Genomic DNA, 27,686 nt, shown 5'->3' with positions numbered 1-27,686 from the left:
GCTGACTGCAGGAGGAACCATCACAGGTGAGCGCGTATGAGACAAGACACAGGAGGTGTCCGGCACAGAACGCCAGTCATCTTCACCCTTCCTCTTGATCAGCCAGACATCTTCATTCAGAAAATTAGATACGCCGATTAAGCAAAGGTCTGTTTTGCTGTGGTTGCATTAGTTGCTTTCTTGGCTTGAGGGCGTGTTTCTGTGGCCTTCTGCTTTCAGCCTGGCCAAAACTCTAGGGTAAGATAGGAGCGTTTTCAGAAGCCCCGGTATTTAGCACGTGCCTGGAGCGTCGCTTGTTTACATCCTCTTGAATGGTCGACTTCCTGGGGCATTTGGCTCCTGGGAAAGCTTCCGGACCTGCCGGAAGCCTCAGGCCCTGGGCGAGTCTCCCCACGTCTGATGGTTGTTGAATCCCGCCGCTGTCATGAAGTTACAGCCTCAGGTGCTCCGGGGTGGTTTGGCTCTGGGGCCTGTGAGGCATTTGGCGTGAGGGGGCGGGAAAGGTTTGTCTGTGCCTTGTTCCACAAGGCTTAGTCTTAGTCTTTCTTTAAAAGCTCTAAGGTGAGGAGAAGAAGCACTCTTTCGATGTGAGTGATTAGAAATATCAAAAACGTAATCAAGGAGATGTGTGCTTTGGTACCTTTAGCGTGATAGGACAGCCTGGACGCAAATGTGTTCATTCGTGTTATGAGTCCCTCTCTCTCGGCCTCTGTGATTGACGTGGGCATTTCTGTCGGTCCTTGACGCCAAATGCTTTTCCTCTAAATGTTTCCCTGAAACCATTGAGTTCGTTTGGACTGCATCCCTCCGATGTCATCTCCGACTGCAGGGCGTCCCACACCCCGAATCACCGCAGCTGTGATATCCTCTTCATGACTCTTGGCATCTCAGTGTCCCAATGTGTTAGCGCTCATGACACGTCCTTTCATGGAGACCTTAGCCCTCTCTTGTAACTGCCTGATGCTAATAAGAGAAAAGCTCTTTGTTAAATTTAAAATTTTAGTGCTACTAAGATAGAAAAAAACTCTCGGTGCTAGTTCGTTTGATCAGACTCTTGAAAAATGTATTGAAGTAGAACCCTGTGTTAATTCACGGAATGCTAATTCAATCCCTAATATAAACTCCTGCCAAATGTGTACGTATTTTCATGTAGTTATTCCCATACCATTCACCCACCATCCCGTAGTGCTGTCGTATTTTTGTTCTTCAATTAGGCAAATTCCTTAGATACGAATGGGATGCTTACAGCCTTGAGTGGGCTCGTGTACACGAGATCTTATCTACGCTAATTAAACTAAGATAGAAGAGACCCACTGTAGCATTTCTCGCCGCTTCTGACGTCTGTCCCTTCCTTACATACATTCAAGAGCTCCGGGAACTCTGCTGGAGGAGAGGTCTGGGGGCCAGAAACTGCAAACAAGATCTTGCTGGAAAATGAAGAAATGGAGACAAGAGAGAGAAAGCCATGTCCCCAAGGTCTCAAAACCACCCAAAGATTCTTTTTTAATTGAAGCAGAGTTGATTTACAATGCTGTGTTAGTTTCAGGTGTACAGAAAAGTGATTCAGCTGTACATACGTATAAGTCTATTCTTTTGCATATTCTTTGCCATTATAGGTTATTACAAGATGTTGAATAGGTCCTTGTTGTTCATCTGTTTCATATAGAGTCGTTTGTATCTGCTAACCCCGAGCCCCTAATTTAGCCCCGCCCCCTCTTTCCCCTTGGATAACCATACATTTGTTTTCTATTCTGTGACTCTGTTTCTATTTTGTAAAGAAGTTCATTGGTATCATTTTCTTAGATTCCACACAGAAGCCACATCACATGGTATTTGTCTTTCTCTGTCTGACTCACTCAGTATGATCATCTCTGGGTCCATCCTCGTTGCTGTACGTGGTGTTATTTCATTCTTTTTTATGACTGAGTGCGAAGATTTTTAATTGGCTCTGGAATGCCACTGAAATAGATGCCACAGATATTTATGTGACTATGGATACATAGGTATAAACATAGAGAGCGATTATAGATATCATTATCAGTGCGTTTCAATATTCTGTCTGTACGTCTGGCCTGGGCTGATTTTAAAGCCCATGTACTTCTCGCTTCGCATTGAGCAGAAGTAAAGGGAAATTTATTAAGAAGCACACGATGCTCTGAGCTCCCCTCATCTCACGGAGAGGCATGCTTGGGTCAGGCATGGCTGGGCAAGCAGGGCATATCCTCCAGAAGGTGGCCTGGCCCTGTGCACCGTGTAAATTAGCAAGAGATTGGGAGGGGCAAGGAAGGCCGTGTTGATGATGTTTCGAGAGGAAGTTTCTGGCAAGGGAGAGGACCGCGTCTCATCGCTGTGATCTCAGGGTGGTCCGTGGATGAGCCCAGACCCACATATTCTCTGCAACACATCCTCAGTGAGCCCGGTACAGAAATCAAGGGTAAGCATCTATTGATAGAAAGGCTTATAGTAACTCAACGTTGACACATCCTCCAAACACATTTTTATTGTATTTTACAAAAGTGTGAGTCTGTGCCAGATGGAGATTAAAGAAAAATAAATAGTTTTCTCCATCACACAGAGATTAAGGAGCCCTGAGCTGGAAGAATTGTGTTCTTATGTTGGCATAACTCAGACCCACTGAGCTAGTTTCTTGCTAAATTCTGGAAGGATGGAGGGGATGAGTTTCCAGGATGTGGTGCTCAACCGCTCGGATACAATTTCTGTTAGGAGATAGTATCCCAGAAGAGTGCCTACTGGTGGGTCTAGATTTTTCTAACGTCAACGTACATAATCCCTCTAGAAACGAGCACACTTCCAGGAAGACGTCCCATTATTTCTGAGCCGGGTCGCATCATGGCTCTGTGGGAACTGACAGAAAAGCATGAGGCACCATTACTAACCATCAGTCATCTCCCCCCTCCCCCATCCCAGGCTTATTCGGATGTACTTCATGCCGAAGGTAAACAGCCCATTCTCCTCTCGTCTTCCTCTTGGGATTAGTTACAGCTGTAGCCACTTCATTGTAATGGGCTGGGAAAATGTAATTACATCAGTAGCTCAGCAGAAACTGAGTTTATCCGCCAAGAAAGAAGAGGAGGTGCTGGGGATGAAACACAGGTCTGTCCGGAATTGAGCAAATTCATCCAAGAAAAATGAGGGCGTGCACGCATCATCAAAAGTTGTATACAACTTACTTCACTTAGCAGGATCATCTCTAGGTCCATCCATGGTGCTGCCAATGGCATTATTTCCATCTTTTTTATGGCTGAGTCAGGCAGAGAAAGACAAATACCATGTGACATCACTTATCCATGGAATCTAAAAAAAAAATGATACAAATGAACTTCTTTACAAAACAGAAACAGACTCACAGACATAGAAGACAAACTTATGGTTACCAAAGGGGAAAGGGCGTGGGGAGGGATAAATTAGGGGGTTGGGATAAACATAGACACACTACTCTGTATAAAATAGATAAACAACAAGGACCTACTGTATAGCACCGGGAACTATACTTAATATTTTTTAATAACCTATATGAGGAAAGAATCTGAAAAAGAATAGATATATATATATGCATATATTATATATATGTATAACTGAATCACTTTGCTATATACCTGAAACTAACACAACATTGTAAATCAACTCTACTTCAATAATAATTTTTTTAATTAAGGAAAAAAAGCTGTGTACGAGAACGTTCACAGCAGCATCATGTGTGATTGCCCAAAGCTGGACATGAGCCAGGAGGATAGATAAACATAGAGTCGTGGGTTCGCACAATGAAATACCGCTCTCACACACAAAAAAAAAAAGAAAGAAAGAAATGAAATGCTACTCAACGAGAGCAGTGAGCATGGACACAGTTCACAAGCCTAAAGGTGAGCTAATGAAGCCGGAAAGAAAAGAGGACATATGCAATATCATTTCTTCTCTGTGGAGTGTTCTAGAATGCGTGAAACTAATCCACAGGAAGAAAAGCCAAAATAAGGGTTAACGGGTGGGGGAGTGCTGGAAAGAAGGATGAGGGATACTTTGGGAGGCTGCGGGTGGTGTGGAGCTGGGAGAGCTGCACAGGTGTACACACGTGCAAGCAGCCACCCAGTTGTGCAGGTAAGATGCGTGCACACTTGGGTAGGAAGTTATAACTCAACTTGTTTTACAAACAAGTACGTGTGCCTACAGGTGAGACTTGGAGGTCCGGGGCGTGGGTGCAACTGGCCATCCTGGGGCCAGGTGAGCACCATGGACAATCCCTCCGTCCGTCCTTAGTTTTCATGACCTTGGCATCCTTGAAGAGTCCCGGTCAGATGTGTTGTAGTGTGTTTCCCGATTTCGGTCTGTCTGATATTTTCTCCTGAGTAGATGGAGGTTATGCTTTTCTGACAAACACAGCCCAAAAGTGATGTGATGGGATATCAGTGTGGTTTCTTCCCCGGTGGTGTTCACTTTGATGACATGGCAGGTGTCTCCACTGTGAAGTTACTTCTTCCCCTTTGCAGTTAATCTCGGGGTGGCACCCTGCTACCATGCAAACATCCTGCTTCTCCTCAGACGTTTGTGCACTGACATTAGCATCCACCTGGGGACGTTGCGTTCAGCCCCTTTGCTCCCCACAGCCCACGTCTCACCAAGTAGCCGAACTGGCTTCTTAAACACGTAAATCAGGCCCATGCACAAAGCGTCCTAATGGCCTTACGCACTGCTTTTCCTAAAATCTAACCTCCTCACCTTAACCGTGTATGATCTGGCCCTGCCAACCTCCACTCACCCACGTTGCTTCTCTCCCTTGGGCTTCGGCCATCGTGTCCTGCACTTGTTTTATTTCTCCAAGATTTCATGGTCATTTCTACTGTCTGACTTTTACACTTGCTTTTTCCTCTTCCTAAATACCCTCAGCTCATGTCCTCTCATGGTTGACCCATGACTTAATATTCAGGTCTCAGTTAAAATATCGCCTTCTTCCCCTGTCTCCATTCCCCTCCCTCATCCCTCTGTAGCCTAGCAGTGGTTCTGTTTCGTTTTCTCAATCCCACCGTGATCTGAATGTGTGTCTTTGCCCCCGACGATGCCATCAGCTTCTTGAAATCAGACACTTAATCTCTACCATCCCCTGCTTTTTTTTTTTAATTGAAGTAGAGTTGATTTACAGTGTTGTGTTAGTTTCAGGTGTACAGCAAAGTGATTCAGATATATATATTCTTTTTCAGATTCTTCTCCATTATGGTTTATCACAGGGTAGTGAATATAGTTCCCTGGGCTATGCAGCAGGACATAGTTGTTTATCTATTTTATATATAGTAGTGTGTATCTACTAATCCTAAACTCCTAATTTATCCCTCCCCCACCCCCTTTCCCCTTTGGTAACATAAGTTTGTTCGCTATGTCTGTGGGTCTGTTTCTGTTTCATCGCTAAGTTCATTTGTGTCATATTTTAGATTCCACATGTAAGTGATATCATATGATATTTGTCTTTCTCTTTCTGAGTCACTTCACTTAGTATGATAATCTCTAGGTCCATCCATGTAGCTGCAAATAGCATTATTTCGTTCATTTTTATAGCTAAGTACTATTCCATTGCATCTACACCACATCTTCTTTATCCATTCATCTGCTGATGGACACTTACGTTGCTTCCATGTCTTGGCTATTGTGAATAGTGCCGCAATGAACATTGGGGTGCAGCTATCTTCTTGAATTATAGTTTTGTCTGGATATATGTCTAGGAGTGGGATATGGCAACTCAAAAGTATGGCTTTGATTCTTAGACTCTTGAATATTAGAAGCCTGAAATGGACTGAGAAGGATTTAGAACTACCCACAAGCTAGATTTTTTAAGGAAAAAGCACCGAACATAGAATGTTGGCCATGTTTTCTAAAAAAATAAGAAAATATATACTTAAATGCTTGTACATGCATAGAACCTTCTGGAAGGAGGCACAAGAGACTGATGATGACAGTTACTTTCAGGGTGGGGAGCTGGGAGAGCTCAGGCTGGGAGGGGGCGGGGCTTACATTTCACTGCACATGCTTCTTCCTGTTCTGTTTGACTTTAAACCATGAGCCTGTATCAACTTCCAATTCTTATACTGAAGAATAATTAACAGTTGAGAAGAAAATCTCCAATGAGGTGTTCAGACTTGCAAAGCCAATCTAAAACGTTTACAACATATGGCAAAGCTTTATAAGTTTTAAAAACTCATTGAGAGGAAACCTGACCTTATTGACAGAAGTATGTCTTTGCATGGCCATGCAGTCTGAGCTCAGACTGTCATTTCAGAGCTGACTGCTGTGTTCTGGGTTGGAGTCCAAGGCTCAGAATAGGAGAGAGCCTGAAAGTGCAGCGCCAGGAGCCGGGATACTTAGATTCCCGACAGCTGTGACCTGGCCCGTTCGATACCTTAGTTTCCTCTCTCAAAACATAGTCATGATAACAATACTTACCTGACTGAGTTATTATAAAGATTAAATAAAACATGAAGAGCACTTAGAACAGTCTGGAGTATAGACAATACTATAATAAACACTAAGGGGGCTTTTTGAACCAGTTTTGATATTTTATTAATAACTAAAGCTCATAGTCTCCTTTCTTAGTGAAGTGTCGTTGACTTACAACGTTCTGTTAGTTTCTGGTGTACAGCAGAGTGATTCAGTTGTACATACGTATACATATTTTTTCCGATTCTTTTCCATTGTGGTTTATTACAGGATATTGAATATAGCTTCCTGTGCTATAGAGTAGGTCCTTATTGTTTATCTGTTTTATAGATAGTGGTGTGTCTCTGTTAACCCCAAACTCCTGATTTATTCCTCTCCTATCCCTTTTCCCCTTTGGTAACCACAAGTTTGTTTTCTATGTCTGCGAGTCTCTTTCTCTTTCATCGCTAAGTTCATCTGTGTCATATTTTAGATTCCACCTGTAAGTGACCTCATATGGTATTTGTCTTTCTCTGTCCGACTTCCTTCACTTCGTATGATGCTCTGTAGGTCCATCCACGTTGCTGCAAATGGCATTATTTCATCTTCTTGAGCTCACTCTTGGTGAAACGTCTATGTTGTGTCTTCTATGATTCTTGACCCAAGCATAATGACGTGTATCCACCATCGCAGTATCACACAGAGTAGCTTCACTGCCCTAAAAGTCCTCTGTGCTCTGCCTGTTCATCCCTCCCTCCCTCCTTCCTAGCCCCTGATCTTTTTCCTGTCTCCAGAGTTTTGCCTTTCCCAGAAAGTCATAGAGTTGGAATCATACAGTGTGTAGTCTTTTCAGATCGGCTTCTTTCACGTGGCAACGTGCTTTTAAGGTTCCTCCACGCCTTCGCCTGGCTTGATAGCTCATTTCTTTTGAGCACTGAATACTCCTATGTCTGGATGGACCACCGTTTATTCATCCATTCACCTGCTGAAGGACATCCTGGTTGCTTCCAAGTTCTGGAGATTATGAATAAAACTGCTAAAAACATTTCATGTAGACATATGTTTTCCAGCTCATTTGGGTAAATACCAAGGAGTACAATTGCCTGATACTATTGTGAGGATACGCCCAGCTGTGTAAGACACTGCCAGACTGTCTTCCAGGGTGGCTCTGTACCATTTTGTATTCCCACCAGCAGTGAAGCAGAGTATCCCTCTTCTGCATCCTCGCCAGCATTTGGTGGTGTTAATGTTCTGGATTTTAGTCATTCTGATGGGTGTGTGGTGGTATCTCATTGTTTTAATTTGCGGTTCCCTAACAGCATATGGGACACCTTTGCATGTGCTTTTTTGCCATCTGTGTACCTTCCTGGGTGAGGTATCTGTTTAGATCTTTCACCCATTTTATTTTGTTTTTCTTATTGTTAAGTTTTAAGAATGCTTTGTATATTTTGGACGCCAGCCCTTATCAGATGCATGCAGATATTTTCTCCCAGGCTGTGGCTTGACTAAACGTTAGCTGTGATTACTATCATTCTCCATCAGTCATGTAAATTTAGATTTGCAGTATTCTTGTGCCTTTCTTGCTAAGAAATGACAAGGGTTGGTTAGCTGCTCCTTTACCCAAGAAGAATTTTTTATCATTTTATTTTTCTTTTTTCTTTTTTTTTTTTTTCAGTACGCGGGCCTCTCACTGCTGCGGCCTCTCCCGTTGCGGAGCACAGGCTCCGGACGCGCAGGCTCAGCGGCCATGGCTCACGGGCCCAGCCGCTCCGCGGCATGTGGGATCCTCCCGGACCGGGGCACGAACCCGCGTCCCCCACATCGGCAGGCGGACTCCCAGCCACTGCGCCACCAGGGAAGCCCTATCATTTTATTTTTGATTGAAGTGTAGTTGATTTACAATGTTGTGCTTGTTTCAGGTGTACAGCAAAGTGACTCAGCCATATATGTGTGTGTGTGTGTGTGTGTGTGTGTGTGTGTGTATTCTTTTTCAGATTCTTTTCCATTACAGGTTATTACAAGGTACTGAGTATAGTTCCCTGTGCCATATGGCAGGTCCTAGGTTATCTATTTTATATATAGTAGTGAGTATCTGCTAACCCCAAACTCCTAATTTATCCCTTTCTCACCCCTTTTCCATTTGGCAACCATGTTTGTTTTCTATGTCTGTGCGTCTATTTCTGTTTTGTAAATTAGTTCATTTGCATCATTTTTTAAGTGAGAAGCGACAGCATGTTATCTCCATCTCTGTGCCAAGCCCTCGGGCTTAGCATGACCCGTCAGATCTCCTAACTGATCAGCCTCTCGTGCACTCGCCTGCCCGGGGTGCACCAGAGGAAGGCTGTGTGGTTGAGGACAGATCTGGGGTCTCACTGGATAAGGGATTCCCTGTGGGAGACCTTGCTGGAGATAGGAGTTCCACGGGATGCCTGCCAAGAGGCAGGGAGGGCGAACTTCTCTGCGGTGGCCTGGAGAAGCATTTTCACTGCAAAATTCAGTCAAAAGCCAAAGAAATCTGTGCCGGATGTTTCTGCATAAGGTTGCTACGCTGCTTCTTTTGTTCCGTTTGGGAAGGGAAACCGGGGGACCCTAAGATGGTTTGCTTACACCCTCCTCCATGCCTTCAAAAAGAGTGTGTCCAGCCAAGGGGAGGTGTGGCTGCCCTCACCTGCCATCTGCTGGGCCCCCTGCACCAAAGCCTGCAGCCAGTCCTGCCAGGAAGTAGCAGGAACTCATCCAGGTAACCTCATGTGCCACCTCGGTGCTTGTGATGTGGCTGTCCTGGGCGCGGGCTTCCACCAGCCTGGGGGCAGCGCTCAGCCTTCCTGACGGCCAGGGTGCCTGCAGACTCCTGGTGTCCATCTAGCAGACTCGCTATTCCTGATTCACTTTTCCCCTTCCCATCTATCATGTCTCTACTATGCTTGCATATGTGTTTTCTCTTTCATACAGTCTGAGTGTTACATATTAATAGAAAAGGAATGTGTTCTGGCCTCACCTCTCTTTAGTAAGTGATTTCCAGCCAATTCTCTTGCGTTCCATGATGCCCAGGTGTGGGTGAGCCCGATTTTCGTCACCATCCTCACCCTTCTAGATGTCCAAGACCCAACCACTCGTCCATGGATTGCATCACATCCTAGAGTCTTGATTAAGGAGACTGTCCCATCTTTCCAACTCCAGGGAACTGAAAGGCAGTGAAATGCAGGGTCAAGGAGGAGAGTCGTGTTGCATGAGACCAAGGAACCCAGCAGGAGCCAGACCACGTCAGACCTGGCGGCTCATGTGAAGAATCTACTATATTACCCTAAAGCAGTGGAGAACCTTGGATGAGTTTTTAGAATAGTGTCCAGAGAGTCACGTGGTAGTAATATATGTTTGCATCTTTAAAGAATGCCCTGTGCACTTTTGTACAAATAAAAGTGGGGCGCATGTAAACTCTGTGACCCACGTATGTACCCACAGAAAAGCCTATGTCTGTTCACCCAGAGACATGTGTATGATGGTCCATGGCAGCACTATGTGTCATAGCCCCAAACTGGAAACCCCCAAATGTCCACAGATGAGAGAACGGATACGCAAACTGTGGTGTATCACACCATGAGAAGGAATGAACCACATAACTCAGTCTCACGAACACAAGTACAGGGGATGTGAGCCCATTTATACCAAAGGCTTAAAACAGGGAAGACGAAGCAAAGATATGAGGAGAGAGGTTAGAGCCCTTACTCAGGTCGGGGGTGGGGCTAGGGCTGGAAGGGCATGAGGGGCTTCCCATGTGAACCACGGTGCTCTGCCTCTGGAACTGGGTTCAGGTTACAAGTTTGTTCACTGTGAAATGTCATTGAGCAGAACAGTCATGATGTGTACACCTATCTGTAGGTAATAAAAAAGTTAAACAGAAAATAGGTCATAATAAGATTATTTAAATAATAAAGGGAGGAAGGAAGGAAGAAAGGAAGGAGGGAGAGAAAGAAGGAGGGATGGATGGATGGAAGGAAGGATGGATGGATGGATGGATGGAAGGATGGATGGATGGATGGAAGGATGGATGGATGGAAGGATGGATGGATGGAAGGATGGATGGATGGAAGGATGGATGGATGGATGGATGGATGGATGGATGGATGGAAGGATGGATGGATGGAAGGATGGATGGATAGATGGAAGGATGGATGGATGGAAGAATGGATGGATGGATGGATGGAAGGATGGATGGATGGAAGGATGGATGGATGGAAGGATGGATGGATAGATGGAAGGATGGATGGATGGAAGAATGGATGGATGGATGGATGGTTGGATGGATGGATGGATGAATGGTTGGATGGATGGATGAATGGAAGGATGGATGGATGGATGGACTGAGGGAGAGAGGGAGGGAGGGATGGATCCATGGAGGGAGGGAGGGGGTGATGTCAGAAAGGTAGCAGTCATTTCCAGCCGTGGCACTGCCACCCCACCACCTCCACCAAACAAAAGGTGCTGCAGGGGCACCCCCTGACCTGCTGATCCAGGACCCCTGTACCACCAGTAACGTCACTTACGGCGGTGGTGAATAAACATGTTAAGTAGGTAACGCTGAGTCGACACAGGCATCATCAGGCTGCATTCGCGATGCGTGTTTCAGATGGCATTTATGTTAGCCTCGTAAGGATTGCTGTCCAGCATTGCTGGATATTAAGCAGAGAATCCTACGGCGCAAAGCAGCCAGGAAAGCTGGGCTTTTGTTGAAGGATTGACGGGGACAAGGGGCTTCATGATCAGTTCTCACTCACCTTAGAAGATGCAATCAAAGCCAGAGCCTTTCCGAACAGACGGGTGGATTTCGTCTTTGGAAGAAGCTACTCAGATCAGCCCGTTCTTTGTGGAATGAGAAGGTAATAGAACGACCCCTTCTCTGGGCGTGGGACGTCCTCCTGTCGGTAGCTCTGAACTGTCAGTGTACATGAGAAGCAGCCGTGGCGTCCGTCAAAATGGAGGTTCACTGGCTTAATTGGGAGGTCTCGCCTGGGAGGTCCGCTCGTTTTCTGGAGCTGCCGTAACAAATTATCACAAACTGGGTCACTCCATTCACTCTCTCGCAGTTCTGGAGGCCTGAATCCCAAAATCAGGGCATGGGCAGGGCCGTGCTCTTTCTGGGGGCTCTAGGGGAGGAGGCTTCCTGCCTCTTCCAGCTACTGGGGGCTCCAGGCATCCTCTGGCTGTGGCCGCATCCTTCCAAGCTCTGGCTCTGTCATCACTGGCCTTCTTCCCTCAGTCTCTGTGTGTCCTTTTCTGTCTCTTACAGGGACACTCTCATTGGATTTAGAATCCACCCTAATCGAGTCTGACCGCATCTTAACTAATTCCATGTGCAAAGACCCTATTTCCAAGTAAGGTCACAATCTGAGGTGCTGGGTAGACAGGAATCTGGGGGGATTCAATCCACTATCGTAGGTCTGCAGAAGATCTTGGAGTCTGCCTTTGTTAGATTTTATTCCTCTTTGGCAATATTCCACATGGTTTCAAATAACAGTGAAATGTAGTCAGTCCTTATCTTGCGTAGCACCCTGTTAACAGAAACTCAACCATCGGAACCATGACCTTGGTCCATGACCATTCAAGGTGAGGAACCTGCTGACATGAACCATTCTCCACTAACACAAGACAAATCGAGGGCTGCCTGGAGGAAAGGACATACTAAGAAGCTCGTGTCATAGGTGGTGCTATAGACTGAGGGGTCTGTGTCCCTCTGGAACCCATACGTTGAAACCTGGTGCCCAATGTGATGGTGGCAGGAGGTGGGTCCTTTGAGAGGTGATTAGGTGAGGATGCAGCCCTCACTTTGGGATTAGTGCCCTTTATAAAAGAGACCCAGAGAGCTCCCTCACACCTTCCACCCTGTGAGGACAAAAGGAAGACATCCGTCTCTGCAGCAGGTAGCGGGTACCAAATCTGATGGAGCCGTTATCCTGTCCTTCCAGCCCCCAGAAATGTCAGAAATAAATGTCTGCTGCTTATAAGCCACCCCATTTGGTCATTTTTTAATAGCAGCCTGAGCTGACTAAGACAGGTGAGTTCTGCAGAAACAGATGCTGAGCTGGAATCTGGGGCCAAGATGTCTCGGGTCCTTTTTTATTTTTCTTTGTTGGCCTATCTGCTCAGCATGTAAGGTCTTACAGTTCCCCCACCAGGGATCGAACCTGTGCCCCCTGAAATGGAAGTGCAGAGTCTTAACCACTGGAACGCCAGGGAGGTCCCAAGATGTCTCTTAGGGATCAAGCCCTGTGAAGAGAAAGAGGGAGAGCGTCAGGCAGAGGGAGAAATCGGGCCACAGCAGGGGCTCTGTCCCCTGCCGGCTGAACTGCTGGGCGGTGCTGCCTCCTCTCCCAGGCACCTGGCGTGACCTGCCGCAGGGAGGTGACCTATGCAGCTCAGGCAGAGCCCAAGGGGAGACAGAGAGGGCTGGGTGCTGACTGCAGTCCATCCCGAAGGAGCGTCTGGGGGCAGAGATTAACAAACCCCCCATCAAATGAGGATGCTCTTCTTATTACTTGATGTAAACACACACACACACACACACACACACACACACACACACACACATCTCTACCTCAGCGCTCCGCCCCTCCGACCCAGCACTGCCCTTCCAAGTCCGGGGCATCAGCTGCCCCCACGCGTGTCTGCTAAGAGCAGCTTCCTGGGTGTCAAGCCCTGCCTTCCCTCCGCTTACCTTCCTCGGCCCTTTTACCCGTGTCTAGCCCCAACTTCTTATTTCCTCAAGGAGAAAACACAGAGTTTTAAAATCAAAACAACAAAACATGAAGAATAACCACACCAGGCATCTGCATCTCTCACCCACAGGGGGATTAGGGGATGGCTTTTACCCACGATGACCTCCACGTGTCTTTTCTTAGAACCCCTGGTTTGGCAAGAGGGCCCAGAAAATTAAGGTCATGAAACAGCTTCTTTTTCTGAAACCAAGTCTTGTCACTATTTCCTCTCTCTCTCTCACCCCCCCCACCCCGCCCCCGTCGGCTTTATCTGTGGCAGTTCAGCCTGATTCAGACTTGAAAGACGTAAAAAGAGAAAAGCCTAGATTCAAGACTCGCCAGCCCTGAAGAAGAAAGGGCCGTGGCCAGGACACAAGTTACAGCAGAGCCCCGTGGGCTGGTTCCGTTCTGCCTTTCATCAGATTTAAGTACTTCCGCTACAGGAGGGTCACCAGCTCCAGCTCAGAAATGGACCCGGGCCCGTGCTTCCCTCCGGGTCACTGACCGTCCCCTGGTGCCAAGCCTCCCAGTGCCCCCACGTGTGTGCTGTGCCCTTGTCCCCTCACCAGGAAGATCAAAGGGGCCGTCACTAGCAATCCTTTCTAAGATGTTTGAACAACCTAGTGATTTCTGCTTTGCTTTTCTTCACGCCCCTCTAAGTGCTGGAGGGAAGGCCCTCATCCTTTAAAAAACAACAGACTGCGGGCTTCCCTGGTGGCGCAGTGGTTGAGAGTCCACCTGCCGATGCAGGGGACACGGGTTCGTGCCCCGGTCCGGGAAGATCCCACATGCCGTGGAGCGGCTGGGCCCGTGAGCCATGGCCGCTGAGCCAGCACGTCCGGAGCCTGTGCTCCACAACGGGAGAGGCCACAGCAGTGAGAGGCCCGCGTACCACAAAAACAAACAAACGAACAAAACAACAGACGGCGAGAGAGCATCCGGGCAAGAGCGATGCCCGTGCGGGAGGCGGGGCAGCTGGGGGCAGACTTGGGTTGAGTCTGGTCTTTTCCACTTCCCAGCTGTGCGTCCTTGGGAAATGGTACCTAATGTCTTGGACCTCAGGTTGACCTCCCGTGAACTGACAGTAACAGCACCCACGTCCTGGGTTCTCGTGACCACTAACTGGGACCACACCTGGGATGTGTTCAGCTGCTCGGCCGGGCACATATTACGTGCTCAATAAACCAGGGGCCTTGCTCCTGCCCATCTTTCTTCCAAGCTCAACCAGCCAAGCCCCAGAGCCGGGAAGGAGCCCGCGTGGCCTCTGCCCATCCTCCTCTCCCTCTCTGTGGCCGTCTCCTGCTGGGACAAATGACCACAAGCCCGGTGGCTTAAAACCACACACATTAGGGACTTCCCTGGCGGTCCAGTGGTCAGGACTCTGCGCTTCCACCGCAGGGGGCGCGGGTTCGATCCCTGGTCAGGGAACTAAGATCCCACAAGCTGTGCAGTGTGGCCAAAAAAAAAAAGTGACTTGAAAACCACACACGTTTATTCTCTCACAGTTCTGGGGGCAGAAGTCCTTCATCAGCTTCACAAGGTATCGGCAGGGCCGCACTGCTTCCAGAGGCTCTAGGAGAGAATGATTCCCAGCCTCTTCCAGCTTCTAGAGATGCCTTCCTTGGATTCCTTGGCCCTGGCCTGCATCCTCAAAGCCGGCCGTGTAGCATCTTGCTTCGGTGACACATGTTCTTCCTCTGTCACGGTGGTCGAATGTCCCTCTGTTCCTCTCCTATAAAGGCACTCGGACTACGTTTAGGGCCCACCTGGGTAATCTAGGGTAATCTGTGCATCTCCAGACCCTTAATCACACCCGCAAAGTCCTTTTTGCCAAATAAGGTAACGTACCGGTTCCGAGGATCAGAACCTGGTATCTTTGGGGGCCGTCTTCATGCTACCACACGACCCCAGAGCTTTGCCCCAAGTCTTGCTTAGGATGAGCACGAGCTCCCCTGGAGAGCTGGGAGACAAAGATAAGGGCACAAGGTCTTTTCTTTGAACCTGGCTTTTCTGTCACACGTGGGCAGAGGGGAGCAGCCTGGTAGACCAGCACAGGCTGAGATCGTGGATTCCACAGCCAGACCCCAGGGCCGCATCCCGGGAGCACAGTCAAGCTCCTTTAACTCTCAGCCTCCTCCTCTGGAATATGGGACTGATGGGAATGCTCATCTCGGGGTTGTTCTGAGGATGAAACGAGCTAACGTGGGCCTGGATTAACGTGTCTGGATTCTCTGGAAAGCAGAGCCTGGGCCACGGACTGGAGGGCGGCGGGTGCGTCTGGGGACTGATTCCAGGACGTGGAGGCGGGAGTGGGGGGTAGGACAGGACACCTAAATGGAAGAGACGGGAAATGAGTTACTGAGCTAGTTACCACGGCGGGCAGGTGGGGAGAATCCCACTGAGAGGCTCCCAGGAAGCGTGAGGAATATATCTCGGAATCTGCCCGCACAGCTGAGATGGGAGCTTGTCTGCACATGACTTACTGAGGATGTTCTCTGGAGACATCCGTCTGGGAGTGAGAGAGGCCGGATGCAGAAAGGGGACAAGCTGAGCCGGATGGTTTCAGATGAAATCGAGCCTCGGCCGATCCCCAGAGGAGCTCCGGGTCATGACCTATACACACGGTTCGTCCCTCCTTGAGGCAAACCAGGAAGTCATCGTCGGGCAAAAAGGTGGGCTGAGCGGTACAGGGCACCCAGGTGATTCTGCAGGTTCGGCTCCAGCACCTAAGGGCAGTCTGTCAGAGGAGGTGCAGCACAGATTGTCAGCAAAGCACCTGCAGCAGGTGGGGGTGAGTGTACCCAGCCAGTCGAAGAGCTCCCAGGAGAGGTGGGTGGGCCCCGTGGCATCTGTCATCACAGCCTCTGCTGTCTCGGAAAGCAAGATCCAGTGTCCACGTTAGGACCAGCTCCTCGTGATTGTGACCCCAAAAGAGTCACGACACTCCTCCTCCGCTTTTTCTTGCTCTTGCTTTGGGATGTGATAAAAACTCATACGTCGCCCACCCTTCTCTCCCCTCTTCCTAGGTTTCTGACAGGTGTGACTACGTCTTTGTCAACGGGAAGGAAATGAAGGGCAAGGTGAACGTGGTGGTGAACTTCACGTACCAGCACCTGACCAGTCCTCTGGAGATGATGGTGTGGGTGCCCCGTCTGCCCCTGCAGATCGAGGTCTCGGACACCGAGCTCAACCAGATCAAGGGCTGGAGAGTCCCCATTGTCTCCAGCAAGAGGTGGGTGTGCAGGTCAGGCGCCGTAGCAGAAACAAGTCAAGTGCGCTTAGGCTGAAGACGGAAGTTTACAGGGTAGCCGATTTCAGGCGTGTCTGGTTCCAGGGGTCCATTGGTACCCCAAGGACTGGGTCTCTCTCCACCTCCTGGCTCCTGCTTGCTTTGTGTTGGCTTCGTCATCCATCAGGCTTTTCTCACGAGGTTCCACACTTTCACTCTACCTTCTCCGTGACTGTGCAGAGAGTACATCCTCTTTTGCCCAGTAACTCATGCAAGAATCCTGGAGTTAAGTGTTATCCTCACTTGGGTTATATGTCCATTCCTGATCCAATCACTGTAGCCAAGGAGGAGAAGGAGGAGAAGGAGGGAGAGGAGGAGGGGGAGGGGAGGGGGAGGGGAGGGGAGGGAGAGGGGAAGGGGAGGGAGAGGTGGGAGGGAGAGGAGAAGGGGAGGGGGAGGGGGAGGGGAAGGAGTGGAGGGGAGGAAGAGGGGAGGGGAGAAGGGGAGGGGTGGGGGAGGGGGAGGGGAAGGGAGAGAAGGGGAGGGGAGGGGAGGGAGGGGGAGGGAGAAGGAGGGGAGGGGGTGGTGAGAGGGGGAGGAGAAGGGGGAGGGGAGGGGAGGGGAGGGGAGGGGAGGGGGAGGAGACAGAATACACTGATTGGCCTGCGAGGCTGCAGCCACATTCCCCTGGCTGGGGCCAGAGGAGCTAGGGAAAGAGGTCAACCCTGCCTGAAGCAAGAGATCAATACCAGGAGGAGGGAAGAATTGATTCTCGGAGGCCCCAAGCAAGAGGTCCGCTAGAGAGCTGTCTGAACAGATGCTGCCTGACCTGGGCAGTCTCTTTTTCCCCCAGAATCACTGAGATCAGTTTCCCTTGGGGAGATGAAGTCCGTGGCCTGTCACCTGTGTGCCTCTGGTGGCGTTAGATGGACTGATAAGTCTGCATCGCCCACCTCGGGCAAATAAACAGGCATCAGGTACAAAGAGAGTTTTTTTCAGAGACTCGGTCACCTTGGAGAAACCCATGCTTAAGGGACTTGTAGAAAGTCAAAAGCGAGCATGTGAAGAATGAGACCAGGAACTATTCCTGGAGTCTGGGTACTCAGCAGGAGGAGTGAACTGGTACTTAGGTGAGGGGCAGCTTTTATTTTCCTTCCCTTGGAAGTCCACCCCTTTGAGTTCTTATGGCACCTGGGAGAGGGCAGGGCTTCAGGAGTGAAGGCTTGGGTCCTGCGTGCCGTTGGAAGATGGTTTCAGCCATGACCCTTTCCTTAACCACAGGGGTTTCTGAGGTTGAGGTGGGAGCATGGAGTTCAGCGTGATTACTGACGCTACTGAGGGAAAGTGGGTGCAGGGAGAGACTCACCCAAGGACTGGCCGAGTGTGATTGTGAACAGTCCAGGTGCTGTCACGACTGTCCAGCTCAGATACGGCAAGAGAACCACTTCGAGGAGTGAGCAGCTCTTCTGATGGAGACCGTGAGGGTGCTGGGAAGGACTGACAGCACATAAGGCATCAGATGTTGAGGGAGCAGCTAACATCTGCCTGCTGCCTGGCCCTCTCTACATTCATTATCACAAAATACCTTCCCTTGAGTTAAACACTCGCTTCCCTCATGTACTGGTTTGTAGGGCTATACTGGTCACCCAGAGCCTTACTGTATTAATTATCTATTGCTACATAATTGAGTGGCTTACCCCAAAACCAGGTGGCTTAAAAGAAAAGCCTGTCATCTCACAGTTCCCCTGGATCAGGCATCCAGGCCAGGCTTAGCTGGATCTCTCGCAAGCTACAGTCCGGTTGTCAGCCGGAGCTGGAGTCTCACCACAAGGCTCTGCTGGGGAAGGACCTACATCCAAGCCCATGTGGCTCCTGGGAGGCCTTAGCTCCTCACTGGCTCTTGGCCAGAGAGTGCTGCTTCCAGCTGTCAGGTGTCTCCATAGGGCCGCACACAGCACGGCAGCTGACTTCACCAGGGCAGGCAAGAGAGAAGAACCTGGGGCTTCCCTGGTGGCGCAGTGGTTGAGAGTCCGCCTGCCAATGCAGGAGACACGGGTTCGAGCCCTGGTCTGGGAAGATCCCACATGCCGCAGAACAGCTGGCCCCGTGAGCCACAATTACTGAGCCTGCGCGTCCGGAGCCTGTGCTCCGCAACGGGAGAGGCTGCGATAGTGAGAGGCCCGCGCACCGCGATGAGCGGTAGCCCCCGCTCGCCGCAACTATAGAAAGCCCTCGCACAGAAATGAAGAGCCAACACAGCCATAGATAAATAAATTAATAAATAAAATTTTAAAAAAGAAAGTATACAAGTAATAGAAAAGGAAAGCAAGATTAATTAAAAAGAGAGAGAGAACAAAGGAAAGAGGGCTGAACACGACAAGTCATAGTTTCTTAAAACCTGATCTTGAAGGTGACATCCCGTAACTTTTGCTGTAAATTTTTTTTTTTTTTGGCCGCACTGTGCGGCACGTGGGATCTTAGTTCCCCGACCAGGGATTGAACCCGTGCCTCCTGCATCGGAAGCGCGGAGTCTTAACCACTGGACCGCCAGGGAAGTCCCGCTGTAATCTTTCATTGGAAGAAACTTTTACTAGGTCCAGGCCACACCCAAAGGGAAGGGGATTTCACAAAGTGAATACCAGGAGATGGGGCTCATAGGGGACACCTTAGAACTCTGCTGACCACACCAGCCCATTCTGACTGGTCAGCGCTCAGGCCACAGCAGGGCTCCGATCTTCTGAGCGTCACCCCTGCACATGTGTCTGAGCACCGCCCCCCCGGCCCAGGCTGTGAACTCCCCGAAGGCAGGCCTCATGCCCCCTCACCTCTGCAGCCCCTGCCATGCTTCACCCCCAGCCCCCAGCCGTTGACCCGACCAATCAGCATCTGTTCAATCGAACTGACCCCTTGAGGTCAGTTGACCCGACCAATCAGCATCTGTTCAATTGAACTGACCCCTTGAGGTCAGTTGACCCGACCAATCAGCACCTGTTCAATCGAACTGACCCCTTGACAGGCCAGCTCGGGACAGTGAGGAGGAGGAAGAAGATGAGAAGAAAGGCCGGGGCTGCACTCTCCAGTACCAGCACGCCATGGTGCGGGTCTTGACTCAGTTTGTGGCCGAAGTGGCTGAGCCCGGGGGGCAGCTGGCCCACCTGCTGGGCTCCGATTGGCAGGTGGACATCACGGAGCTGGTAAATGACTTCATGCAGGTGGAGGAGCCCCGGATTGCCAAGCTGCAAGGGGGACAAGTCCTGATTGGCCAGGAGCTCGGGATGACCGCCATTCAGGTAAGGCCCCCCAAGGCAAGGCCTCTCTGTGTTCCTGTCACGTCTCTACCCAGAGGAGAACTTGGCCGTTTGTCGTCACTTAGAGCAATATCTATTTTATTTATTTATTTTTTTATTGACGTATAGTCGGTGTACAATGTTGGGTTCGTTTCAGGTGTACAGAAAAGTGATGCAGCTATACATATGTATACATCTATTCTTTTCAGATTCTTTTCCATTATAGATTATTACAAGATATTGAATAGAGTTCCCTGTGCTGTACAGTAGGTCCTTGTCGTTTATCAATTTTATATATAGTAGCGTGTATATGTTAGTCCCAAACTCCTAATTTATCCCCCCCCTTTTCCCTTTTGGTAACCGTAAGTTTGTTTTTTTTCCCTTTTGGTAACCGTAAGTTTGTTTTCTATGTCCATGGGTCTATTTCTGTTTCGTAAATAAGTGTACTTTATCATTTTCTTAAATTCCACATATAAGTGATATCATATGATATTTGTCTTTCTCTGTCTGGCGTACTTTACTTAGCGTGATAATATCTAGGTCCATTTCTGTTGCTGCAAATGGCACTATTTCATTCTTGTTTTTATGGCTGAGTAATCTTCCATTGTATATCTGTACCGTATCTTCTTTATCATTCATCTGTAGATGGACATTCAGGTTGCTTCCATGTCTTGGCTATTGTAAATAGTGCTGCTGTGAACATTGGGGTGCATGTATCGAATTAGAGTTTGGTCTAGATGTATGCCCAGGAGTGATATCCCTGGATCATACGGTAGCTCTACTCGACAGTATCCATTTTCAGAGTGAATAGACTGAAAGAAGCTGTCAGATAAACAACAGAAGAGGTATAATGATGGACTGGCTTCTCAGGATGGGTTATGTTTGAAACTCCAAGACATTATTTGTCTCTGAGACATGGTGGATGTTACTATCTTGGGACAAAAGCTCTAAAAATAAAGCTACTATATGATCCAGCAATCCGACTCCTGGGCGTATATCTGGAAAAGACAAAAACTCAAATTCAAAAAGATACATGCACCCCAATGTTCACTGCAGCACCATTTACAACAGCTGAGACATGGAAGCAACCTGAATGTCCATCGATGGTTGAATGGATGAAGAAGATGTGGTACATGTACACAATGGAATACTGCTCAGCCATAAAAAAGAATGAAATACTTTGCAGCAACATGGATGGACCTAGAGATGATCATACTAAGTGAAGTATGTCAGACAGAGAAAGACAAATACCATGTGATATCACTGATATGTAGAATCTTAAAAAATGATACAAATGAACTGTTACAAAACAGAAACAGCCTCACAGACATAGAAAGCAAACTTATGTCTGCTAAAGGGGAAAGGTCTGGGGAGGGATAAATTAGGAGTTTGAAATTAGCATATACACACTACCAGCAAGGACCTACTGTATAGCACAGGGAACTCTACTCATTACTCTGTAATAACCTATATGGGAAAAGAATCTGATAAAGAACAGATACATGTACAGCTGAATCACATTGTTGTACATCTGAAACTAACACAACATTGTAAATCAACCAACCCCAATATAAAATAAAAGTTTTGTAATTGAAAAATATTTTTTAAAAAGCTCTTGGGGTGGGCTAAGCGCATCAGAATCATGGGTGTGGCCAGCAGCTTCTCACTTGGTCACTCCACCTCACTGACCACGGTCACCGAAAAGCTTCCCATCCCACCATGATGCTCAGCTGTCTCCACCAGGGCCCAGCCTGCCCCATGATGAAACCTGGAGCATTTCAGAAATGTACTGAAGGAAGCAACAGAGTTATTATGATTCCACTGGTCTTGTAAGCACCTGCTGCTAGGAATGGATGGGGTGGACCAGTATGCAACATGGGAGCTTTGAAACAAACACTTTCACAAGACACAGTTCTGGGAGGTCACTTGGGAGTCACTTACCTCCTGTCTGAGAGCAAATATTGTTCCTCAGTGACTGCCCCATTTATAGAAGAGGTGATCATCCTATTAGCCAAACAGTGAGGTTTACTCTATTGGACTGTAGAAGATTTCAAACATTCTGGAAAATGGGCTGATATTTAAGAGAGAGCATTTTTGAACTCATTATTATCAAATGATTGAATTAACCCTGAGACGTCTCATTAAAATAGAATATTGCAGCTGTCAGTTGGAGAATACATTATAAAATTTTCAGACAGTCTATCAGAAACAAAATGTTTTTATTTGTACAATCAAGAAAATGTAATTTTGCTATTAACTCTGTACTGTTTTATTAAAAATGTTTTATAACTTTGCTTTTAAATTTTCACATGAAACCATTTGCAAATGACGTACTTAATCTGATAAAATACTTTAGCCACTGGAAAAAAATAAAAATAAAAGAGATCATTTTATTCAAGGGGGAAAGTAAATTACTTTGAACTGGGACTCAGGAGTCACATGCTGCAATGCTCTCTAAAAGCTGCGAAGGTACCCTCTGTGAGGAAAGCAGCCAGGGCATCAGGTGAAAGAGGATGACTGAGTTGGGCCCTAAGTGTTAGGAGGACAATAGGGAGTGGTGAGGAGTGTGGCAAAGGGAGGCTGATACTCACCTCCAAAAGGTGCCAAGAGGAAATGGGAGCCCAGTGTGGAGAGATGCTGCAACTTTTCCAGAATAGCTAGAAATCTATCTTTCATACGAAATCGTCTGTTTTTTAAGGATGGCCATTCATCCCATTTTGAAGTATTATGTCAAACAAAACACATCCGCCCCATAGACAAGCACTTGTAATCTTCACAGTTGATTTTTGCCTGAAAGATCTAAATTAAAGTTGATCCATGGGCTAAAGTGATGCTGATATCTGGAAACTGGAACCAAGACGACAACTTGACACCAACCACTCAAAATGATCATATAAATACAAAGACGCAATGAAACACTGTTCAGAAATCAGGTATTTCTGTGAAAATCAGTGAGTGCGAATGGGCCAGCTTCCCATGCGTGAAACATGAAAATTGTCCTAGTGGGGCATCTGCTCCTGAGACCCTTCGTTTTTCCCTCTTATTTATGGCCACTGAGTCCTCCTGAGTTATAAATTCATTTGGCCACTTTCTTCTGGGGACTCATGTTTCATACCCAGCGCCATTCAAGGTGTCCCAACCAGATTTAGAAACTGAAGAAGGTATTTGAACAGAAATGTGGGGCTTTGATAAAGGAATTTAATGAATCCAGGGAAAACTGTCTTGAGATACATCTTCATAAATATCACCAACAACTTGAAAAGAGAAATACGTCAAAAGAGCTGGGGAAGGGAGAATGAAACCTGTTTCACCCAGAAGGTCGAGGATTCATAGAGGGGAGTCTAAGTCAGCACTTTGTAACTTGGATGAGGGGCTGGGGGAGCAGAGGTGCTTCCACAGACAATCTTCCAAAGCAGGATTTCCTCCTCAGGGTCTAAATTGAACAGAAGCTTCATTCCCCAGGGCATCACAGGTGTCCAGAGACAAATGAGACTTTGGGACATCGGCGTCAAGGGTAGGACTCGCAGCTGAGTTTATCAGAGGACGGAAGCTGATATTCCAAAATGCAACTGAGTGTCGCTGCTCAGTGTTCCCCAAAGTGTGGAGTGCGAGCTCCCGGTGACACACGGGATGCTTTAGGTGGTACATGGACCGACCATCTCTTCTTTGCGTGTAACTGGTCATTGGCGATCATGTGTAGAAGAGAGAAATATAGAAATGTATAGCTAGCATATCGAAACCGTTTTTCTATGACGCTATGAAGCTTTTTTAAACAAATTATTTACATAAAATGATTTTAAACAAAATATGCACTAAGTAATAGTAGAAATGATCCGTGCTGTAGAAGAATCGTAAAGTTAGTGCTGAAATGAAGGAAAATGTTAATTCTTCTTCTCAGGGTCTGCGGGCAGTGCAGGGTAGGCAACGGAGTTTATTTGATGCTGTGGGTGGGATGCCAGGTCCTACCCCATCCACTCCTTGATACCATGTTGCTGTTACTTAAAAAATGCGCTATATTTTCACAAGCAAGCTGTATCTTTTAGAAGAAGGCGTGAGTGGAAAGACCCGTTTTTGCTCCTCTGGCTCTGTCTGTCCCTATCCACCTCCATCGTTTACACCATCGGGGGGATTTCTGGAACCACAGAGAGCTTTTCCTGCCTATGTCGGTTCTGCCTTTCAGATCCTGTCGCCTCTGTCAGATGCCATCTTGGCCGAGAAGACCATCACCGTGCTGGACGAGAAGGTGACGATCACAGACCTCGGGGTCCAGCTGGTGGCAGGGCTGTCCCTCTCCCTGCAGCTCAGCCCTGGAAGCAACAGAGCCATCTTCGCCACCGCGGTGGCTCAAGAACTTCTGCAAAGGCCCAGACAGGTGTGGGGTGGGGATGGGGCACCGTGGGAAGGGGTCACATGTCGGGGGGGTCACACAGCATGCGGGTCACACCAGGTGAGGTCACACATCAGGTGGGGTGATATATCCAGGGGGAGTTACACATGGGGGGGGTCACACACCAGGTAAGGTCACTCATCAGGTGAGGTCACACAGCAGGTGAGGTCACACAGCAGGTGGGTCACACCAGGTGAGGTCACACAACAGGTGGGGTCATATATCCAGGGGGGTTACACATGGGGGAGTGGGTCACACACCAGGTGAGGTCACACACCAGGTGAGGTCACACCCAGGTGAGGTCACACACTAGGTGAGGTCACACACCAGGTGAGGTCACACACCAGGTGAGGTCACACCCAGGTGAGGTCACACACCAGGTGAGGTCACACCCAGGTGAGGTCAAACACCAGGTGAGGTCACACACCAGGTGCGGTTACACAGCAGGTGGGGCCCACACCAGCGGGGGAATCCCACGTCTCTTGGGGTCACGTGGTGGGGTTGCATCACATGTCAGTGGGGTCGTTCACTGGGTGGGCTTCCGCCTTGAGCAGGTCACACTTCAGGTGAGGTCGCACAGTGGGGTGAGGTCACACGTTGGATCAGGTTGCCTGTGTGGTGGAATCACTAATTGGGCTGGAGGGGTCCCGCAAAAGAGTGGGCTCGCACATCGGGCGCTCCGCAGTCTGGAGAGGCGTTGTGAAGGGGCAACTGCTCAGCCTCAGGCTTCCCAGCCCCCCTGACGGAGATGCCAGACCCCAAGGTTGCCAGGAGTGATGGATTATAGCGCACCAGGAGCCAGAGAGGCTGGACGCAGTCTCCTCGCGCCCCATCCGCGTCACCTGTGCTGCTTCTCCACCACCCCCCCCAGACAGTCCTGGCTCTGGACCCCGCTGACCTCCCCGAGCAGTGGGGTGAAAGCGAGGGCGGGCACAGACTCCAAGGAGGGGTCCACAGCCTTCCTCTAAGTCCCTGCTCAAAAAAATGGGCTAACGGGTCTGGGGGTCGGAAGGAGATTGGAGGAGATGCTTCCACATTTGTCATTTAGCTCAAAGCAGAAGTAACAGGCCAGTGGTGACATCAGTCATGGCCTTCTTTCTCTTTACTGGAAACCAGCGTGCGCTAATAGTGTGTTGTGTGTATGTGTGTACTGTGCATATGTGTATGTTTGTGTTATGTATGTGTGTTGTGTGTAGTGTGCGTTGTGTATGTGTACCTGTTGTGGTGTGTATCACGTGGTGCGTGTTTGTGTGTTGATACGATGGTTTCCAAACAAAGAGGACTGTTGGAAGGGCACTTGGAAACGTCATCTGATCTCCTCCCTCATCTGAGATGGAGAAACTTTATTTCTTAGAAGGAAACTGGATGGAGACTTTGGTGAGCCTTGTTTAATGCCCAAGGACGGTGGTCTCAGGCTACTGATTCTGTGCGCCCCATGAGACAGGACTGTCCTCCTGTGGGGATGCTAGAAGGCCTCCAGCCCACATAGGGGGTTTTCGGGCAGCTTTCCTTATTGGTCAGGAGCGCTTCCTGGAAGCTCTTCCCTCGGCAGGTACATTGCCATCTGGGTCCCCTCTTGCACCTGCTGAGGCTGTGACTATGTTTGGGCAGGAAGGTGGGCTAAGCTGTACCTGCCCCTGGACACACAGAGCCTTACCATTTTCCCAGCCCGTACCCAGCACTGAAGGCTCCCCTGCCAGGTGTTAGCTAATCCCTTGTCCTTTCACTGTGGTCTGTGTGTGCAGGGGTTTGGATTAGAAAGCACTTGAAAGTGGATGATCTCAATAACGGATACGAATTCTTGCCAGAGACAAACCTGCCTTTTCTCAGGGCGTGATGCCAGCCAGGTTGCAAGTTACAGATAGCAAAGGAGAAATGACCCGAGGCTTCTTCCTGTCTTCCTGGGGTGATCAAATCAGGTGACTGCCGGTTAGGAGTTAAGGAAGCGATAAGACACAGTTAGAATAGGGCCACAGAGCGAATCCATTTCCAACATGCAGAGCTAGGCACGTGACCCTGAGGTTTGCTCCGTGCTTGCTTTGAATGGAGCTTAGTCCCTGCCTGCAACTTGGCTCTGACATTTCAGTTTCAAGAAATCCAACGTGCGTTTGAAGTTCCTGCTGCAATTTCACAGCCAATCCGAAGGCCCAGGTAAACCGAGGTCACATCCAGTGGCTTCCGGCCTGTGTCATGGAGGCATTTTCCACTTAGCAGCCACCCCAAGCCGATGGCTATCAAGGTCGGTATTTACTGGCTGTGCTGAAGGAGAAGCAGAGACCACCAGTCATATGTCAGAAGCTCCCTTCTCAGTTCAAAGACCAGACACCACCAGGTAAACTTAACTTCTGTCGTGGTCAGTGGCTCTTAGGTTGCAAGTAAGAGAAATCCCCTCAAGCAAGTTTAAATAACACAGGATTTATTACAAGGATAGTGGGACCCTCTTAGACCCCAGCTATAAGAACTTGGGGAAACTGGGGGGCCGACAGTCTCTCTCATGTCCATCGTCTCATTAAATAAATGCCGTGCCTAGACATTTGCTTACACCTGATCCATCGTGGGGCTCCAAAGGGGGGCTTCATTCTCCAGTCTTATATGAGCTCCGACACATCTTCCCACTCCCATCTTAATGTTAATTAATTTATTTATTTTGGCTGTGTTGGGTCTTCGTTTCTGTGCGAGGGCTCTCTCTAGTTGCGGCGAGCGGGGGCCACTCTTCATCGCGGTGCGCGGGCCTCTCACTGTTGTGGCCTCTCCCGTTGCGGAGCACAGGCTCCGGATCTGCAGGCTCAGCGGCCATGGCTCACGGGCCCAGCTGCTCCGTGGCATGTGGGATCTTCCCAGACCGGGGCTCGAACCCATGTCCCCTGCATTAGCAGGCGGACTCTCAACCACTGCGCCACCAGGGAAGCGTCTCCCATCTTGCTTATTTCAAATTGGAGGGGGACATGCCGGCTGGCTCAGAGCTGCAGAGATGAATGGCTCTGACAGCAGCCGTCCTATGGGTCCAATCAGCTGTGGCCAGGTGGGCAGGCACACAAGCCTCTTAGGGCTGTGCATCCTTCTGGGTTTGGGGTGGAGCAGCTTCTCCGGGAGCTAGGAGGAGGGAGGAGGGAGCAATGGGCCTCCCAGTTTGCTGTCAAGGCCAATGACATCGTCACTGAAACTGAAGGCTTAGAGGTTATCTTGTCTATTACAGTCTCCCTGGACAGACTAGTCCCAAGGAAAGCTGGTCTAAAGCAACAAAGTAAAAAGACAAGGGATTGAGGTGGACACAAGTCTTGACCCTGGCTACTTTTGGGTCTCCCAGTTTCCCCCAACTGGTTGGGTTGGAGAGTGGAAGGGAAGACAAAGATTCTCCCAACAGAAACCTTCCTAACCCTTCCCAACCCCAACCCCAACCCCAACCCCAACCCCAACCCCAACCCTAACCCTAACCCTAACCCTTCCCAACCCCAACCCTAACCCTAGCCCTAACCCTCTCTCTGGCTGGTTGGCTTTACTCTTCACCTCCAAGCCAAGACTGTCCACAAGCCAATACAAACCCATCCTTAGATGCTGATGTAGCAGGACCCACACAACCAAAGCCTGCAGCCCCTCTGGGGCACCCTTGTCTA

General features: G+C 48.8%; 1 protein-coding gene and 1 long non-coding RNA gene across 3 annotated transcripts in view; one reads left to right on the top strand and one right to left on the bottom strand.

Moving 5' to 3' along the window:
• The window catches only part of TMEM132D (transmembrane protein 132D), a 639,752-nt gene that overhangs the window by 607,272 nt on the left and 4,794 nt on the right, over positions 1 to 27,686 (top strand). For both annotated transcript variants that reach the window (XM_067701195.1, XM_067701196.1), the window contains 3 exons: positions 16,196 to 16,401; positions 19,415 to 19,688; positions 23,866 to 24,057. In XM_067701195.1, coding sequence (XP_067557296.1) covers positions 16,196 to 16,401; positions 19,415 to 19,688; positions 23,866 to 24,057 — 672 coding nt within the window. The remainder of the gene's footprint in view (positions 1 to 16,195; positions 16,402 to 19,414; positions 19,689 to 23,865; positions 24,058 to 27,686) is intronic.
• On the bottom strand, positions 336 to 27,453 carry LOC137203981 (uncharacterized). The gene is made up of 7 exons (XR_010933394.1): positions 21,627 to 27,453; positions 17,765 to 17,895; positions 15,653 to 16,732; positions 11,193 to 15,499; positions 9,416 to 9,601; positions 3,192 to 3,315; positions 336 to 1,959 (listed from the first exon to the last, which is right to left on the bottom strand). It is a non-coding gene; the product is annotated as an uncharacterized lncRNA (long non-coding RNA).

The sequence above is a fragment of the Pseudorca crassidens genome, chromosome 12 (assembly GCF_039906515.1).
Source record: "Pseudorca crassidens isolate mPseCra1 chromosome 12, mPseCra1.hap1, whole genome shotgun sequence".
Taxonomy (NCBI): domain Eukaryota; kingdom Metazoa; phylum Chordata; class Mammalia; order Artiodactyla; family Delphinidae; genus Pseudorca; species Pseudorca crassidens.
Note: the sequence above shows the minus strand (reverse complement) of the source record. Positions and strands in the feature narration are given on the sequence as shown.